The sequence below is a fragment of the Gymnoscopelus microlampas genome (genome assembly GCF_963454915.1).
Source record: "Gymnoscopelus microlampas genome assembly, chromosome: 13".
Taxonomy (NCBI): domain Eukaryota; kingdom Metazoa; phylum Chordata; class Actinopteri; order Myctophiformes; family Myctophidae; genus Gymnoscopelus; species Gymnoscopelus microlampas.
Window position 1 is genome coordinate 42,607,645 of NC_139950.1, and position 19,601 is coordinate 42,627,245.

Genomic DNA, 19,601 nt, shown 5'->3' on the forward strand with positions numbered 1-19,601 from the left:
AAGTCAAGTCACAAGTTTGCCTTTGTCTAATGAAGTCACAGTCATGAGAATTATATGGCACTGTTCTGACTCATGTCCAATTCACGTCTCCAAGAGTCCACCTCTCGGTCCTGACCAGATGGTGGTCTGTTCTCTTTTTCCTCTCATTCAGATTACTTCATGTTTTGTCGTCTTGTCAAGCATGTCCCGGCCCTGTGTAATGAGCTGGGGCCTTTTCAGGCCGCATCTGTGCCAGCATAATGGAGCCGCCTCCACAAGGTTACCCAAACCCTCAGGAGACCACAATAACCGCAGTGTTGGGCAGTAGCGAGCTACAAGTAGCGACGCTACATAGCTTAACTACATTTCCCAGTAGCGTGACGGTAGCGTCGCTCCTTTTGAACCAAGTAGCGTTTTCTGTAGTGTAGCTATTTTTAGACCCAAGTAGTGATGTAACGTCCATCATCGCTACACGCTACTCTCACTGGAGAAAAGTTGACTGCAAAATAGTTTTGTGAAGAAAAAAGAAATCCACGGAGGTGATTGGTTGGTTTAGATATGACGACTCACGATTGGGTAAGGAACATTACGGGTAGGCCAATCAGAGTCAGCATAGGGCGGGTCATGCATGCCAAACCAGGAAGGAAAGCAAAACACAGAGACCACATGAAGATCAGTCCGTTCGCGTCCGCGATGCGCAGTGGGATCCATAATAACGTGTCCGCAATACTTTTCAGCTGTGTGTGATACTTTTAGATGGATCATACAGTGACAGAAAGATCTATCCACCGTCCCAGCCATGGCTGTTGAAAGCAGCCACAGAGCATGGCTCACAGACGATATATTATAACTCTATGATCACAGACGGAGCCAGCTAGTTTTGTTAGCCATTAGAAGCAGTGTTGCCAAATTGTGCGAAAGAAACAAGCAACCAGGTCTATAAAAATAAGCCCCAAATAAGCTGATGAAAAGCTTTACATAACCATTGTCAACTGTTTCCAAACAGCACACAAGTCAATGCAATGCCCTTTTTTTGTCAACAGATAACTAATAGATAGCTGCTATTTTTCACTTTAGGCAGAAAATGAATAACAGTATGGGGTGGGGAAAAGAAAAGGCAAACTAAAATAAATACATACAGTAGGCTACATAAGGGGGAAAAGATCATCTAGAACAGTGGTTCTCAACCTGTGGGTCGGTATCCCCAGGGGGGTCCCCACATGATTTTTGGGGGGTCCCCAGATGACAGTGAAGTGACCATTTATGGACTTTTAAGGCCTTTTTAATAAAAAGTAGACCATTACAATCAACAAACTATACTATAAAAACTGTGTCAGATATTGGCCAAATAGTCAAATAATATAAGAAAGAGGCAAACATTTTGAAAATAGCTGATCTACAAGCTCACAACGCTTCGCATTGTGTGGCATTGTGAGCTTGTAGATCTGCTATTTTCACAATTTGTATCTGTGGAACCAAGTCAAACTAAATAATGCCTCAACTCCTACATTCCAAGTGCTTGTCAGGGTGGGGGGTCCCCAGTTCAAATATGATTATTTTGGGGGGTCCCCAGTTCAAATATGATTATTTTGAGGGGTCCCCAGTTCAAATTTGATTATTTTGAGGGGTTCCCAGTTCAAATTTGATTATTTTGGGGGGGTCCCCAGTTCAAATATGATTATTTTGAGGGGTCCCCAGTTCAAATTTGATTATTTTGAGGGGTCCCCAGTTCAAATTTGATTATTTTGGGGAGTCACGGCCTGAAAACGTTGAGAATAACTGATCTAGAGCAGTGTTGATAATTCATATCTTTTATATACATTTATTTGGATTTAAATACAGTCTAAATTGATCAATTGATTTTACTTACAAAATGAGGAATATATAGGAATATTATTTGAAAATGTCAGTTTTGTTTGACATCACACATTATAATAAACAATCAAACTGAGCATTTTTTGCCTGCCTATTTGTTTGGTGGAAAGTTGTTTTTGATCATGAAGTTGATAAAAAAAATGTTTTTAAAAAGTAGTGTCAATGTAGCTAGCTACTTTTGCCATGTAGCTTGTAGTGTAGCTTACTACATTTCTCTGACGATAGCTTCCGTTGTAGTTGAGCTACATTTAATCGAGAGTAACTAGTAGTGTAGCTTGCTACATTTTCCAAGTAGCTTGCCCATCACTGAATAACCGCCTAGTGTCCAGAAGCCCTCGCTCTTTTCATCTGGGGAAGAAAGGCAGAATATTGATGAAGGCTCTTGGTTTTTTACACTGGATGAAGACTTTTTACCAAACAGGCTTGTTTTTCATCTCTCTCCGGTCTCCAGGTCACAGCTCAGCGCTCTTTAATTGGCTTAGATTGTGAGACAGTGTTACCATCTCGCAGCAATGAAAACTGACTGCTATCGAGAGCTGCCTACTCCAAAATCCTTTTTCCCCCTCTCCTTCTTAACCCATTAAGACCGGGAACGCATCTGTGTCATTTTAAGATTTCTTTGGCTATTCAAAAATAACCGAGTGCCGCGCTATGAGCTTGTAGATCTGCTATTTTTGAAAAATCGTGGGTTTTTTTGGGCAAATCTTTGAACATATATGTTTTTTTTAAAGAAAACATTTGTAACTCAAATCTTTGCCTCTGGGGGATTCTACAAATGTCTTCTAAATCCTAACAGTTTTTTGAAAAAAACTTATGTTTCTATAATCAGTGGTTCTCAAACTTTTTCATGTCAAGGACCCCCAAAATGATATGTATTTGGCCTCGGACCCCCATCTCAAAATATTTTGTTATAGGGACCCCCCCCAGAAGCAAAGATTTGAGTCAAAATATTTCCCTTTAAAAATATATATATATATATTCAAAGATTTGCACACATTTTTCACGATTTAAAAAAAAATAGCAGATCTACAAGCTCATAGCGCGGCACTCGGTGCCGCGCTATGAGCTTGTATATCTGCTATTTTTTGAATATTTTTTGAATAGCCTAGTATAGAATAATGGTTAAACTGGTTCCACAGACGCGTTCCCGGTCTTAATGGATTAAGTGTGTCACTTCATTCAAGTTAAGCTATTTCTCCTGCCGTGCACTACGACCTTTAACATTTACATATGAAAATAGGCTTCTGTCTGCATTTACCAGCTCATTAGTTTCTTTTGGTCGGGCACTTGTTGAGGGCCCGCCCGCTCTTGTTTTGCTCGAGAAGAGATGTCTGTAATTATCTCTGCCCGTCGGAATATTGGCCCCGAGGCTATTAGTCCATGCAAGGTTCAATGAGGGGCTCTTTGTTACTTGTTTAATATACATGGCCCACATAAGGGTCCGGCTTAACCCTTTAAGACCGGGAACTCATCTGTGTCATTTTAGATTTCTTTAGCTATTCAAAAATAGCAGATATACAAGCTCATAGCACGGCACCGAGTGCCGCGCTATGAGCTTGTAGATCTGCTATTTTTTGAAAAATCTTGAACATTTGTGCAAAACTTTGCTTCTGCGGATTCTACAAATGTCTTGTAAATCCTAACAATTTTCTTTTTTTTAAACCTATGTTGCTATAGTATCAGTCGTGACTTTTTTCATGTAAGGACCCCCAAAATGATATGTATTTGGCCGCGGACCCCCATCTCAAAATATGTTCTTCTAGGGCCCCCCCAGAAGCAAAGATTTGAGTTAAAAATGTTCGCTCTCTCTATATATATATATATATATATATATACAGTATATAATTATTTATTTTTTTTCCCAATTTGTGAGAAAAAAAATCACGATTTTCTAAAATAGCAGATCTACAAGCTCATAGCGCGGCACTCGGTGCCGTGCTATGAGCTTATAGATCTGCTATTTTTGAATAGGCAAAGAAAGCTAAAATGACACAGAGGTGCGTTCCCGGTCTTAATGGGTTAAGTCCTCCATAGAACATCCAGCCCTCATTCTGAAATGAATTCTGCCCTCGTCTGCTCGAAAGGACACCGACATTGTTTTCTTATCTCTTTCTCTCAAGATGAAGTCCTATTGAGCGAGCACCTCGGAAAAATAGCAAGGGCCAACGACTTTTATGAGATAGTCGATCAACTCGGGCCGATGTAAACTGTTTATGGAACCTGAGAAAAAAGACATTGCCATCGGCATCATTCGACACGTGTAAAAATATTGTGATGCATTTCTTTCAGCCAGAATTTGGGCAGGCCTTTAGCAGTGATGTGTCTGCACGGAGCCTAGTGTTTAGTTGATCGCATGCAGGGTGTCTAGACTTTAATTAAATCAAGTAGCCTTGGACGGAGAGAGGTTGTGATAAGCTCTGCCCCATTGTTTGGGTGAGAGCAGCTGGACACCTGGGATCAAGGACCCGCGTTTGCAGACACCAGCAGAGCCCTGGAGAGCTCAGAAACAGCCGGGCCAGCTCAGCTCATGGTTCAGAGATCAGACAGGAAATTCCCCCGAGGTACTGAAACAGTGCCGGGGCACCCATGTGGGACACACTTCCATACCTCCATTGATTTTTTTTTTCTTCTTCCTATTCCACCTCTCCTCCAAAAGAGAGATAGTATAAAAGGCAGTGAGATGTCCCGGTGCTGTGAGGTAGCTCTGGGACCAAAGGCTCCCACTGTTCCGCCCCAGGCGCCTGTCTGAGACATTAAGCAGACAGTTCCCATGCTGCTGTGTGGGCGACCCAGTGAGCCTGGCTCCCTTATGGGCTGACTATAAACTGGACTGACAGCGACATTAAAAAGGTGCCTAGCAGCGACGCGCTGGCACTGATGACAACAAATGCATGTCTTCAGTCAGTCAGGGAAACAAAGATGATGAACCGTAGCGGTCGAAGGCAGAGTTGATCAGATGCATTTCACTTAACATACGTCACATCAAAATCGGACCCTGCCTTTTTTTCTTCCCTTTCGAAAACCCGGTATTTCTGGCATGGCTGAATATTGTGGTTTCAGTATATTAACACTGCTGACCAAGGAAAGCCTAACTATGGGCTTGTCTTATAAATGAATGGAAGGTGTGGGAGGTAATTTTCTGGTTGTCTGCATATGATGATGACTTATGCCCAATTCTCTTCCTTCCAGTCTCGTTCTCTCTGATGTGCATGCATGTGTGCATATGCGAGCGTGCGCACACACAATATGAGCACATGCCCCCCCCCCCCTCCCAATGAGTTGGATTTTTTCTCCAAGTTGTTTTCACTGAACTTCTGACAGACTGAGGCGGCTGTGTAGACTACACAGCCTACATCAAGGAGCTCATCACAGGCTTCCAACTGCGGTTGAGAAACTTTTCATTCAGGAAAGTTTTAGCAATAATAAATATTAAAACTTCTCCCCCGCTGAATTCTGCTCCTGTGAAGAGGAACACAGTCTCTCACGTAAAACCGGTAATACCATTACGAACCACAGCTCCCACAGCATAATAATGTTGGTGGGAGATTTTTGGAATTTCCTAAGCTATCAATAGTAAGTTATAATTTGTGAATTAAGCTGCACATGGTGTTCCGTGGTGAAGCTATACTGAAGGGGTCAAATCTGGATACTGGATAGCACCCCCCCCCCCCCCCCCCCCCACACACACACACACACACACACACATTGACATACTGGCTGTTTGTGTGCATGTCCGGTGGTGTGGTCTACTTGTCTTGGCTTTGGCCAAATTGAAATAACAATCTTTATAAATACGTCACCTGTACTGTAAGTAAACATTTTTACATGTATAGAGGTTCAGGCCGCTGCGCGGCCCTCCCGTGTAGCCGCTGCGCAGGACTCCGGTCTAGTAGCCTGGCCCGCACATTGGAGACAGAGACAGCAGAGAGTCGATACAAACACCCGTGTTGCAATGAACGTCGAACCTAACTGCAACATGCAACATGCGAGACCTAACTTGTTGGAGACCCAGACAGACAAACTTGGAGAGGCAGACACACAAACAGCCACGCATGCGTGCGACTCTTTATTGTATATTAGGATGCTTGGTGGGTATTTAGAAAGACTGAAGGTAGGATTTTCAATATGTCAGTGGAATGAATTAGTTGCAACAGGGAACTTAGCCAACGCAACAATTATTTGGAGGTAGAAAATAAATAAATGGCTGGTTAGTTCTGCTCTATAGGTCTCCTAGGAAATCAATTAGATATAGATATGGAATCATACAAAATATTACCACATATAACTTACCTTGACATTACTTCTCCCGTCTATAAAAACAGTTTATTAGCCTCATCATTTCATTTAACGGCTAGTCTGTCACCACCACCCACACATAATCTATGTTGTGTATTTGTGAGGTTTGTATTCTCTACCACTATTGACCATATTCACACGGCAGCCCAGGGGTTGCTACTGTAACACTTGATGTACCTTCTCCCGTAACAGAAACCGGTTCCCCCGCTATGAGTTTGTATATCTGCTATTTTTGAATAGCCAATGCCATGCTTGTGCCTATGCCGCTGGCATGCCCCCTAAGTTGCCGACATGTCGCCGATGCCGGTGGCATGCCAGTAATACCGGCTTTTTTATGCTGTTTTAGGTAACCGGACATAGGTGGCGCTAGAGGGTAGCTTGGGGGGTGCTTTAGCACATCATAAGAAGGCCGTAGCACCCCAAAAGCACCCCCAAGAAAGGTACAGTACATGTACAGTATGTTGTGTATTATATACGTTATGTAGAGTAAATTGTGTAATTCGTCTGATGCACTGCTGATGTGAATCTGCTCCTTGTAGGAGAGTTTCAAGCTGCTGACAGCAGGCACAGAAGGCCTTCTGTCTGCAGTCTATTATGTTGTTCCCTGGATAACGGACCGAATAGGCTATACGGTTTATAATAACAGAATATCCGATAAAAAGGTGTGTTTTAAATTCAAGGGTTGTTAATTTTCCTGAATCCACTGAAAAAATACTTTCATCTTGTCTGCCTCTGACCACAATCACACGTATCACACCGGTTCAACAAATAGCCATAGCACTACAGCTATGACTGTGTAGGCAATACTAAATGTTTACGATGTTACGTTGTTTATGCCTATATTTGGAAAATGTAGCTTTGGTAATACAACTCCAGAGTAGATTCTCATGTTGTTTTTACCACATGAGATATGTGGAACACACACAGCAATACAAAATAATCATTACAGTCAGCCAGCGACAGAAACCTCACCACCGCTGTTGGTTGCTAGATCTACATCACCAGCGCATCAGACGAATGATACAAATTAACTCTACATAACGTATATAATACACAACATACTGTGCATGTACTGTACCTTGGGGGTGCTATGGCCGTCTTATGATGTGCTTAAGTACCCCCAAGCTTAGGATCGTTAGTCACTAACAAATGATGTGCACTAACAATTAGTGCACATCATTTTTGCCATGAGAACCTTAGTAGAAAGGAATGCTTCTCAGGATGTCTCTAAATGAAGAATATGAAGTATACTTTATTGTCAGTGTACACAAGGCAATTGAAATGAGTCTTTTCATATGTCCCTCCTACACACAAACCCCCATACATACTGCGTTTCTTCAGAGAAGTCAAAGAGCCCCTGGAGCAGTTGTTGATATGGGTTCAGTGCCTTGCTCAAGGGCACTTACGCAGAGATGGTGGGGCAAAGGGCACCATAGATTTAATACCAGCCGCCATCTGGTTGGCATTAAACAACTCGAATACACTCAAATTGTCGTGTGTGTGTGTGTGTGTGTGTGTGTGTGTGTGTGTGTGCGTGTGCGTGTGCGTGTGCGTGTGCGTGCGTGCGTGCGTGCGTGCGTGCGTGCGTGCGTGCGTGCGTGCGTGCGTGCGTGTGCGCATGTGTGTGTGTCATTCCTATCTTCTACTAACTGGAACATAAAAATGTACAAATTGTACAATTGATTCTTTATTTTTAGGGATGCCCCCAGGAGCCCCCTCAAAGACTCAATGAGTTCCTTGCGGTCCAGTCTGAGAACCACTGGAGTAAAAGCCGTCTGTATATTGCTGCCGGGGGAGTCACATTGGTCCAACTTGTTTTTCTTCTCCACTCCACTCAGCTCTCTGTGGACCATGCCTCCCCTTCCACGGGACCTTGACAGGGGCCTGTTTCTCTCTCTCTCCCTCCATCTTGTTTATGTGTTGTTACGCCACCACACTCACACGTCCCCCTACCTTAAATGATGGAGCCCTTGTACTGTCAGCCAGCACACAGGGGTCATATTAACTGCTCCCAGGCAGGCAAGAGGGGATAGGCTGGGGCTGGGGGCTGGGGGCTTCGATCAATTGGAATTCTGTGCTTTTCTTTTGGTTTGTTTTGATCAGTGCTGGATATTAGGAGGAGAAGGTGCCACCGTAGCTCCCAGGCTTTGATGTGATTTACCTGGGAGAGCGCGAGAGACAGAAAAGAAAGGAGCGTCTGGAATGAGGCCAGTGCTACAATGAGCTCCCGCTGCAACACATTGCCACGTCGCACAGTAAAATCCTGAGAGTTAATTTAACCCCTTGGAACCAAATGAGTCCCTGGAACCAAATGGATCCTAGGGGTCCATTTGGTTCCATTTGTGAACTCTCTGGGTGAAATTAACACTCAGGATTCTATTGCGTAGCTCATTTAAAAGGGCTGTATTTGCCTCTGTTCCAACACGAGGCACAACATTAGACACACTGCACGCGTCTTTAATGTCCGTAGCGCGGTAAACACGTGGAAACCTGTTAATGCATGACACATCATGTCAGTGTGCAATGCATGCTTGATACATATCCTGGCTTGAGACGTGCTGTAAACCTATTATTCTTGTCGAGTTATCACACAACATCTCGCAGAGCAAAAAGATAGGAATTGGGTAACAAATATGCTTCTTTTGATCGCATCGAATGACACAGAGGGCATTGAACAGCGATTTTCTCTCCCGTGGCTGGCTCTGTGTCTTAGAGCAAGACGAGACAGGAGGAGAAATGGAATCATTGCATCGTCTTTCCCCCACGCGTCATTGTTTCCTGCGGCCCTGCTGTTGCCACAGAGCGGATTCCATTCCAGAGGGCTGCATTTCAGCAGATGAAAAAAAAGTTTTATGTTGGAAATGCATTCGTAATTCATGTCCTCTCCAGAGCACCCACCCTTCAGTTTGGAATTGCGAGGATCGTAAGCGTTGGCCGACCCAGGATCTGTTCCTGTCAAGTGCTCCCACAGAACGAACGGGCGCATGCATCCAAAAACAATGTAAAAAAAAACACAAAAAAGAAAATGCAGCGGCCTGTATTGCCCAGCGACATCTGGTGAAACAGCTCAGTCTTTGAGAACAGACTCGCTGCTATAGATACAGAACAGAGAAAGCATTTTGAATTATACACTTTCTTCGAACATTCCTAAGGAGCTGTATTTGTTTACATCATTGCCAGGCTGCATGCCTGGGGAGACAGGTTGTTTTTATGGCTGTGCTTTGTTTGGGTGATTATTGTTGTGTGTGTGTGTGGGGGGGGGGGGGCAGCGTGTTGGTGTGTTGTGGGAGTGAGGAGGAAGCAGGAAGGGGTTCTGTGTCTGCAGAGGTAAAAGAGAGGATAGAAAGGGGGGGAAAGGGAGGGAGGAGAATGGGGGGGGTAGTCTCATGTTGCCTCAGACCGACGGCAGTCTGTAATTAATTTTGCATGCATCGCTCTCCCTTCTCACATTTGTTTTGTTGCTTTTCGAAGTAGGACTCGTTAGGAAGGCAATGAATTTCCAGGCGTGAGAAACTTTGATGCGCTAAGTACCAGCCGCGGCTTGGTGCGAACGTAAATGCACTGTAGGGAATTATGAAGTTCTGGTAAGACGCTCGGCATCACTTCCATTGGCTAGCAGTTGTTATTGTTTTTTTTGTGGCGTTTTTTGGATATTCTTGTGTTGATACCTCGTTGATGGAAATTCACCAGACTGACAATAATATTGAGTCTCTCCTCGATATTCTCAGCTCAGTGGCCTTGTGGTTAAGAGTGTCCGCTCTGAGACACTGGGAGGTCGGGATTCCCGGCTGAGTCATGCCAAAGGCTATAACAATGGTACCCAATGCCAGTGGTGGAAAGTAACTAAGTACATTTACATGTACTTAGTTACATTAGCAAATATCTGAGTTAACCAGCACCATTGTGAAGCAGTTTGTTTATGTTTAATTATGAGACTTAAGAAAGCAGCAGCCAGAACGGGTCATTTATCATTGCAGCTGAAAAACACAACAGAGAAAAGAGCAGAGAGAAATATTAGTGATTTTTCTTAAGCTAAAAACTTATATAACACATGACTGTAACAAATTCAATGCATTTTCGTAAAACACCCTAACGTTTCCACTTTAAATAGCAAGGCAATAGCACAAAAGGCCTAATCAATAAAACTTCCAATACCGCTTAAACTCCTTTATCAATTCCCTCACCAGCTGCCTCTGAAAAAGGGAAATGAAGGTTTAATGAGAAAACAGGGGGAAATTCACTGGAGTGCATGGACAGTTAAGGCCTTCATTTCTGGTGCATACATGTTAGTACAGTATGTCTTCATCGGAGTCAAGGACTCTGGCTTGACACTGATGAAGCTGTACTAACATCAAAATATTCCCTGTTTTGCTGCTGCGTCCTGCACCTGAGAAGCAGTAACTAAGTACATTTACTTAAGTACTGCACTTAAATGCAATTGTGAGGTATTTTTACTTTACTTGAGTATTTCCAATTTCCAACACTTTTACTTCTATTCCATTACATCTCGGATCCAAATATTGTACTTTTACTCCACTGCAGTTATATGAAAACTGGAGTTATTAGTTACTTTGCAGATATAAATCATTATATTATAAAACATACATTAACCACTTTAGCCCTATTTTATATCTAGGCTATTTGAATATACAGTAGCAGATCTACAAGCTCACAACATTTTCAAAGATTTTTGTACTTTTACTTTTGGTACTTTAAGTACATTTTGATAGCAATACTTTTGTACTTTTACTCATGTACATTTTGAATTCCGGACTTTTACTTGTTACAGAGTATTTCTACGTTGCAGAATTGATACTTTTACTTAAAAGTAAAACATTTGAGTACTTTTTCCACCACTGCCGAGAAGCACCAGACCATGCCTATCTAAGCTGATGCACTGTGGAATCCCCCTTGTTAAAAATTGAATGACGTCCGAATCCATATCTTCTTTTATGTTACAGATAACTCTGACGTGAATGAGAGCAGCACCAGCAATGGTGGTGGTGAGTTTCCTCTATTAAGTACTCTCTGCGATCTAGTTATCCTGAGGCAGCACTGAAGGCCAGAGAACTAAAGATCTACAGTACAGATTCGCAGAGGATTCGTTTTCCACTGCCTTCTGCCCTTTTTCTTCTGCACAACAGTGGATATTTCTTTTGAAAAACATACACCTGCCAACATCCTCAAAGTGAACCCCAGAACATTTCTTAGTTTTTTTTGTTCAGTCAATTTGGATTTCAGTCATAGGATTTCTGCGTTAAAAGCTGCAATCTTTTTTTTGTTTGTTAATAAAATGTTGCTATAACCATACTGTATGCTGAGTATGTAAATACAATATACATAACTGACACAGTTGTGGTATTGTAGGTGGTCTCCCTGCTCCTCCAATGAGATATGTATTATCCTGTGGTCCAGTATAGGACCACTACTGGTCGACAAGAGGTATCGCATGAAGCCCAAAGAGTAACATCTCCCCTGACCAAACAGGCTTTACCTCTTAACTCAGCACTCATGCGGGACACCCAAGGTTTTAAGTCCCAGGTTGGACGTAAATCTTATGGATTGCAGCTTTAATTTCAAACTCTGAGAGTTTCCGTGCTAAATTAACACTCAATATATACTGTGGAAGCTTTGACAGGGAAAGAGGGTTGATTTAGGAAAGCAGATATTCATCTGTAAGTGATGAGGGAGTAAGAACCCTCTGTGTGAACTTATCCCACCTCCTGCTCAGAGCGTTACTCTTCACTCAGTGTTATTGCCTCTCCTTTTCTAACCTCTACTGACTTCTCTCCTCTCCACTATTCTCTTATCCTCCTCTTCCTCTCTTCTCCTCTCCTCTCCTCTCTAGTGGAAGTGAATGACCAGGTTGAGGGCTCGCAAGAATCTGATTCAACTCCAACCGACAGCGTTCAGTCCAAAGGTACCAACCCAACGTGCGCACACTCCCCAAGCACACACACACATCCCTGTGCATTCTTATTAGTGGCCACAGCTGCTGAGTTAAAATTCACTCCAGCAAGAGAACCCCCAGCGCGGCGGAGCGCGATACCGAGATCCACTAGTGTTTCACATTCCACCCTGCCTCTTTTCTACTTTCTAAATCCCATTCTCTCTCTCTCTCTCTCTCTCTCTTTCTCTCTCTCTCTCCCCCCCCCCCCCCCCCCCCGCATCCCTGTCTCTCTCTATAGGGGCATGTAGGCAGGCGGTTTGTACTGTGCGTGCTCCTCCAGGGCCAAATGCATTTGTAAATCCGCTCTCCCCCATCTCCGGTGCGCAACAATGACCCTGATATTTTGGTCTAAACTTGTCAGCGTGTCTTTGGAGATTGAGTGTGATGAATTACCCGCAAACTCAACGATCAGGCTGTTTAATAAATCAAGCGTGCAATGCATATTATTTTAACATGGAGGCCTATACGCAAGACTGCAGGGGCAACAATCATGCTGATAAATCATATTTGATAAGGAGATATCTAAAGATAACAACCGTGTTGTTATCTTCGGGGTCTCTCCATAGAGGCTATATACGAAAGCATATCATTTGAATGTGTGCATCTTCACAGCGGAGGCTACAACATTTCTGTCTCACTCTGGATCGTGTGTGAGGATGCGATTGAGCTATGTGCAGCTTCCAGGTTGCAAAAGGAAAATCATTAAGCAAACTGTTGTGAACAGATTGTCGGTTTCGAGAGAATAGGACAGGCTGCTAGCCTGTCTTGTTCTTTCTTATTCTTTGTCTGCTAGTGGCAGCATATAAAACAACTTGGCAGAGGCAAATGGTTGGTGTAGGAAAGAAGTGCTTAAATAACAACCGGAGACGGCGCCAGCGAAGGCAAGGCATGATGTCAAACAACTATTTGGATCAGCGGAGATGAGGCATAAGAGAACCGGGTAACACATATAGTATTGTTAAAATCAGTGTCACAGATGTAACACAGCCGACACAACAGACACCCACTGTTATGTTTTGGCGCTCGCCTCGCGTCTTATTTTACCACCAGCGCAGCTTTGTTTTTTTTTTCAGAGCGATATTTCTGAGTGAAAGAGACAGGGTGATATTAGAGTGATACGAGCAGCAATAAACAGTTACGTTCAGTGATGTACACACTGCAGCCAAGATCCAGGGTTTTATGAGGTGAACACAAAATCTCCGGTCACGGTTCTCTTAAGGGGGATTTACAGTATACTTTTTTGCACGCCGGTGTTGCTTACCGAAAATAGCATGTCTACAAGCTCACAATGCGGCGTGCTGCGGCACATTGTGAGCTTGCAGATCGCATACTTTCGGTGTGCAACACCCACACACAATTAAGTATAACTCAGGCCTTACTCAGGTTACAAACAATCTGGGAAAACAATCTGCAAATAAGGGGAAAATAAATGTTTTTCCCCTTTGAATTATTAAAAATAGATATATTAAAAAGAGATTACAGGTTCCAAAGAACCTGCTACATCTGGTGCTGAAATAAGAAAACGAATAAAGCCCTGTTTGTTTTCCATCCAGAAACTGTGGAGAAGATAGAATGACCGGCTGAGGGACGGACAATCAACCTCAACTGACAGCCAGCAAACTGTGTGAAGGCCCACCGTGTCCCAGCCTCAGAGGAAGCTACGCTATGGTAGTATGGACTCTGAGACTGGCCCAGGCAAACCAACATCACATCACACCCCCATTTCATTGACTCCTTATACGTTGAATCTTTGTTATGAAATTTATCATGAGACCCATCATTCCTTAAATATGTACGTATATATGTATATATATATGTAAAAAAAAAAAAAAAGAGGAAAAAAATAAACTTACTATAGGACTTGAACATATCAAGCTGACAAAAAGAAGAGCCATACCTCACTGTGTGTTAGAGTCATCCAACATTATTGTCAACTGGGTGAGATGAGTTCAACCAGATTCGGTGTATTTATTTGGCATATACCCAGTGCGAGAGCATGATGAAGCTATCAAAGGGACCTTTCTAATACAAGATAACATCCCCAGCACCCAGACAATTGACACTACAGGCTGGCTGATGCTTAACATCAACCTGTTGCTTAGTTTTTGTGTGTGTGTTTATTTAGTTTTAGTTTTAGTTTTTTGGGGGGGGTTATTTTAATTCACACCCATTAGATGTCATCACTGTTGCTGTGATGACATTCAACAGTGGAATACCTGACAACAAACAACAAACAGCATCTGTAAGCTTCTATTAAGCGCAACACTGACACCTGCCATGTTCTCTTATACGCCGCTGTTATTCTAGTCCTGTTGCTTAGAGCCTAATTTATATGTTGTCGTACGGGCTGTGTCGCTCTCCAAAGATGAGTGATGAAAATCACTCCTTTCTGACCTGTGACGCGGCCATACGACAAAGTGTCAATTCAGACCGAAGTCCATGTGCAAGACACTAGTGCTTCGATACACAGCGTCTCTCAGGATGCTGGTCTCACTGAACATCACTGATCACATCATCACTGATCACGTCAGGTGTATCTGCAGCTTAACCTCCTTAACATTAAACTGAACATCAACACCCACTGCAGAGGATCCGAGTGTTAAGACAAAATGTATTATGTATTTCTTTTACTATTTCTCTTGTGTTTCTTTGCTGTTATCAGTGCATGCGAGAGTTGTTTTGAACTTCAACAACACAAACAGAATTACCGTAAAATGTACAGCCTGATTTATATGTTGTTGCGCACTGGTGTTGCGAGCCAACAATAGACAATCTACATTTCACAATGTGTGGCAATGCAACGTGTTGTGAGCTTATAGATCGGATATTTTTTGGCATGGAGCGCCGGCACACAACAAAGTATAAATCGGCTTACTCCCTCTAGCCCTCTTTTCTCTTAACCAGATTGTCTATAACTGTATGAAAATAATATCTGCCTTATTTCATATCAAACATCAACCACAGACATATGGAGGTGGTCTAAGTGCAAAGTCTTGGTTGTGTTATTGCTTGCAAATGATTTGTAACTTTATGTAATAGCTGATACCTTGATTTTTCTGGGTTGTTTTACTAGCCAAAAGCTTTTGGATTTCTTTACTTTCAAGTACTCTTATGATTCATGAATTCTCTTCAGTGGTGCCATACTAAACATCAGTTGAATTACAGTTCTATGAAATGATGCCTTCATACTTTGATGTTTGCTTTGCTAAAACAACAATGAAACTGACTAATAAAGTTTAAGGTGGAAGTAACGTCTGAGCCCCCCTGTCTTATTTACTCTAGAGTGATAAGCCTTTAGAGATGTGTATTCTAGCTGGTGTAACAGCAGTGTGGTCAGATAGTCTGACATCTGTGTCAATTAGACAGCCCTGTGATCTCCAGCACACGGACTTCGTGCCCTTAGAGCTCTGTTCTATATCAGATGAGACGGGATATCTGTCAGACAGGGGGCTTCCTCTAACCCCACAGGCCTTACCGCCGTCTGAAAAACTCTCTAATGGTTACAAACCAGAGGGAGGCCACACAGTTTATTATCAAAGCCTCACCCGGCTGTCCAGAACAAAGCTGACTGTGGTCTTTAAGGGAAATCTTGTCTGGAGTGCCTCTAATATGTATCACTTTGTGAAACATATCACTTATGAGGTCGCTTAGGCTCTTGGTGGGTAGGATATAAAACATGGAATGGAAGAAGTCTCTTTATAACTCTTAGAGACTACTATGACTCAAAATAAAGGCTTTTCCATTTCATATGAAAGGAGATGAAAGGCAATTTACTTGGACTGACCAAATAGTTTAGGAACTAAAAGAAATCCCAAAAAGGTAGCACATCAAAAATGTCAAATCAATGGAGGACAATGTACTCACATTTCCACTTTTTTTATTGCCACACACCAATAAACGAACGCTTACGCGCTTCGGCTATGAGCCTTCATCATAGCCAAAACGCGTAAGCGTTCGTTTATGGTGTGGGCCAATAAAAAAAGTGGAAATTTGGGTCTAGCACTCCACTGCATCAACTCATTGTTGATGCGCAACCTCTTTTTTTTTTTTTTATGAACTACGGTTTATTGAATTATTGGTTTCTGAAAACTGATTTTCCAGATTTTCACACTTTCACAGCTCATATATATACAATACAAATACAATTAAGTGTTTTTTATGTTTAGTTAGTCATACTGTGTAATCTTTTCAATTAAACGTTTTTTTTATATAATCTTTCACCAGTATGTTTGTTACCATGTCACAGGGCTTTTAGGCATCCCTGTGACAGGGCTACTGACATGGTACTGACCATGACACTGACCAAGATACTGTCATACTGACATAATCATAAAAAATAAAAACATGGTACTACAGCTCATTTGACTGCAGAGTTCATGAAAAGGTCTAGGATGATATTAATAAAATGTGCACTTGAATATAGTAAACTGTTAAACTGCATAACTAATCAAATAGTGAGATATAGCATTTTGTGGAGGAAGCGCACCTAAGTAATGCCTGTCACTTGTTTCTCTGTAACATTTTCTCTCTCTCTGACTCATGTTCCTGACCTGGCCTACATACAGAGACTCACTTCTGCCTTTGTCCCAGCAGCAGTGCCCATGCTGTGACCTTGTTTTGTGTTCGATTTGATTATGTTAATATCTCAAGTTACTTTGTGTTTTCATTGATGACTTGTTTTCTTTTGGGAAAATGGGTCTGGTAGTTTTCTGGCTTCTTTTGAGTATATGTTTTCCCTTTTTTGGTTTTGTCGGAGCAAGAACTCCGGATTTGGTGGCCCATTGTTGACCAAATTGACCATTGTTGCTTCCCCTCCTTACGTTGAGTTCGCTGACCTGTCTCTCCTTTTTCTACTTTCTGTTGATACTTAGAGTGCTTTTTAGTAACAGTTTGTTTGTCTGGGAGTGTTTACAGCATATATTTGGGCGAGAGAGAGAGAGATATTAGAGAATAACGAGAAAGAGAGAACTGGAAAGGCGCAATTTCGGGAAATTGCAAGTGTGGCTATCCCGACACGCGGGGTCGTGGGGTGCGGCCGCCGGAACCTGAGGAATACGATGGGAGAAATAGCGTCGGAGGTCATGCAACGTGCGATTCAGATTTGGTGCTGATCGGATCCTGTGTTTAGATTTTAAGAAATCGGCCCCTCCCACTAATTTTGCTAACCAATTACATTGTCACATCACTCCTGAGATCATGTGTATTTCAATTTGAGGGGATTGATCCCCCCAAAAATCTTGTTTTTACATCAAATGGCTATATTTTGCGCATATGTGACGCCCCATATGAGTCAAAGTGGAAATGCTTTTGGCGCTTCGTTGAGTATGCCTACACGACCCTCAACATGTGATTCAAATTGGGGATTGATTGGACGTTCCATATACAAATCAATTTTGATTCTACGACCTACCGTTCAAGAGTTATACGCCGAACCTTAAAGTGGTCTGTGTAAAATAAAAATCCTGTATAGGCCATTGGACAGTGAACCTCTCTTCCAAGTGTGTTAACTGTCCCTTACGGTTTCAGAGAGAAAAATGCTTGGGCGCATTTTCCCATTCAAGTCAATGGGAAGATTTTATTCCCTAATACATTAATATCCTACATTTTTTGATTATGTTTTTAGATTTATTTTACTTAAATAATACATTTAAAGAAAACTAGAAAAAGTGCTCCTCGGAGCACAGGTCTCCGCCATGTCAGGTACGTTATTGTGGCCTCCTGGTGGCGCTATAATAGGCCAATGTGAAAGGGGTGTCATTTCTTCCTCGGCCTAGTGGGAATGTGGGTGTGAAATTTCACGGAAATCGAAAGCTGCGTTCATGATTTGAGGCATTTTGTTCACAACGGACCAATCCTGCAAACTTTGGAAGCCAACCTTAGCCAATGAGGATGGAATATGGAAAATCGGACAGATCCGTGTTGATCACATGACTATAGAGAGAATGTGTACCGGTTTGCATGACGTTTGGATAAAATCTGTAGGAGTAAATGGGTTTTGCACAAATTGGCCTCCTGGTGGCGCTATAACAGGGCTATGTGAAAGATTTGGGGCGGAGGTTCTGAATTGGCATCCAGGGAGTGTGTGTGCACAGTTTCGGAGCGAGCGGGCCAACGGTGTCGGAGATTAGCTGTTCACAGACACACGGACGGACGGACACACACACGGACGGACGGACGGACGGGAGGTAAAACATACTCTCTCGCCATGCCTTTCAGCCTGGCGGAGACAATAAAGAAATGTGGACATAAGAGGTTTCTGCCCGCCAGCGACGATTTGCTCACAAACCTTAACGGTGGTGGATAGTGATGTGTCGTTCATGATCGATTCGTTCAAAAGAACTAGTTAATTTGCCACGAACGTGAACAAGCTTGTTCACTTTCTGAAACTGTTACGTTCACGCGCAACGTAAAAAAAAGCGCTCCCGGGATGGTGTTTTACACACATTAGAAAACATACATTAACCACTTTAGCCCTATTTTATACCTAGGCTATTTGAAAATAACAGATCTACAAGCTCACAACACGTCGCATCCCAACGCGTTGTGAGCTTCTAGATCGGCTATTTTCAAATATGTTAGCACTTTTAATTTTGGTACTTTAAAGGAGACATCCGGACATGTTAAGTGTTATCTTTGATGTGTCGCTAATCACTCACCAACATTGAAAGGGACGTTGAGTTATTTGAGAGATTCCCCTTCGTCCAGTCTGGCGAGCCCCTCTATTGGCATAATGGGAGGCGCGTGGAAGGCTGAAATTCGCCTAATATAACCAATGCAAAGTTAGTTTTTTCTCTACTCCTGTTCATTGTTGAGTGTCATGATACTCAAACATGCACTGAATGTCGCGAACGAGCCACCATTAGTGCAGAACGAGATGACGCAGGTTGCTTGTTTCTTCCATAGACGCCAGGTTCTATAGAAGAAACAAGCAACCTGCGTAGATACATAAAAAAAGTTGTAATGTTTCAAAATGTGGCTATTTTTGAACAGAGAAAGTATAAAATAGGGTTTACTTCTAATTTGTTTGTACTAATAATCTGAATCTACAAAGTAACTCAAATACTTTTTTTGTGGAGTAAAACAAGTACACCTTTGCATCTGAGATGGTGTGGAGTAGATATAAAGTGTGGAAAAATGAACCCACACAACAAGTTAAAGTACCTCAAAATTGTACTTTGTACAGTACTTGAGTAAATGTACTGTAATGTTGTACATTTTTCTCTGCACCCAGATTTACTCTTTCATTGAGAGCAAACAGAGGGATGTTTAATGTCATCAAAATACAAATCCATTATTGTCATATCTTATAGTCATTAAATAGAGTTGCATCTTCCATATCAGTGTGGCTCAGGAGATATACCAGGGATTTATAAGCTGACGGAGAGTTTGAAACTCCTTAATATAAATTTTCACTCTCAATCTAAAATCAAAGAGGTTGGTTAAGTATTGCATTCTTACGTGAGTTTTCCATGTTAGTGTGGCTTGAGGTATTATTCAGGGT

The 19,601-nt window shown here is 42.3% G+C and overlaps 1 protein-coding gene across 2 annotated transcripts in view; it reads left to right on the top strand.

The window, feature by feature from the left end:
• macrod2 (mono-ADP ribosylhydrolase 2) overlaps positions 1-13,948 on the top strand; it is an 839,875-nt gene extending 825,927 nt beyond the window's left edge. For both annotated transcript variants that reach the window (XM_084075313.1, XM_084075314.1), the window contains exons 14-16: positions 11,112-11,153; positions 11,999-12,070; positions 13,654-13,948. In XM_084075313.1, the coding sequence (XP_083931439.1) occupies positions 11,112-11,153; positions 11,999-12,070; positions 13,654-13,676 (137 nt within the window). In that variant the 3' untranslated portion in view covers positions 13,677-13,948. The remainder of the gene's footprint in view (positions 1-11,111; positions 11,154-11,998; positions 12,071-13,653) is intronic.
• Positions 13,949-19,601: the final 5,653 nt, after the last annotated feature.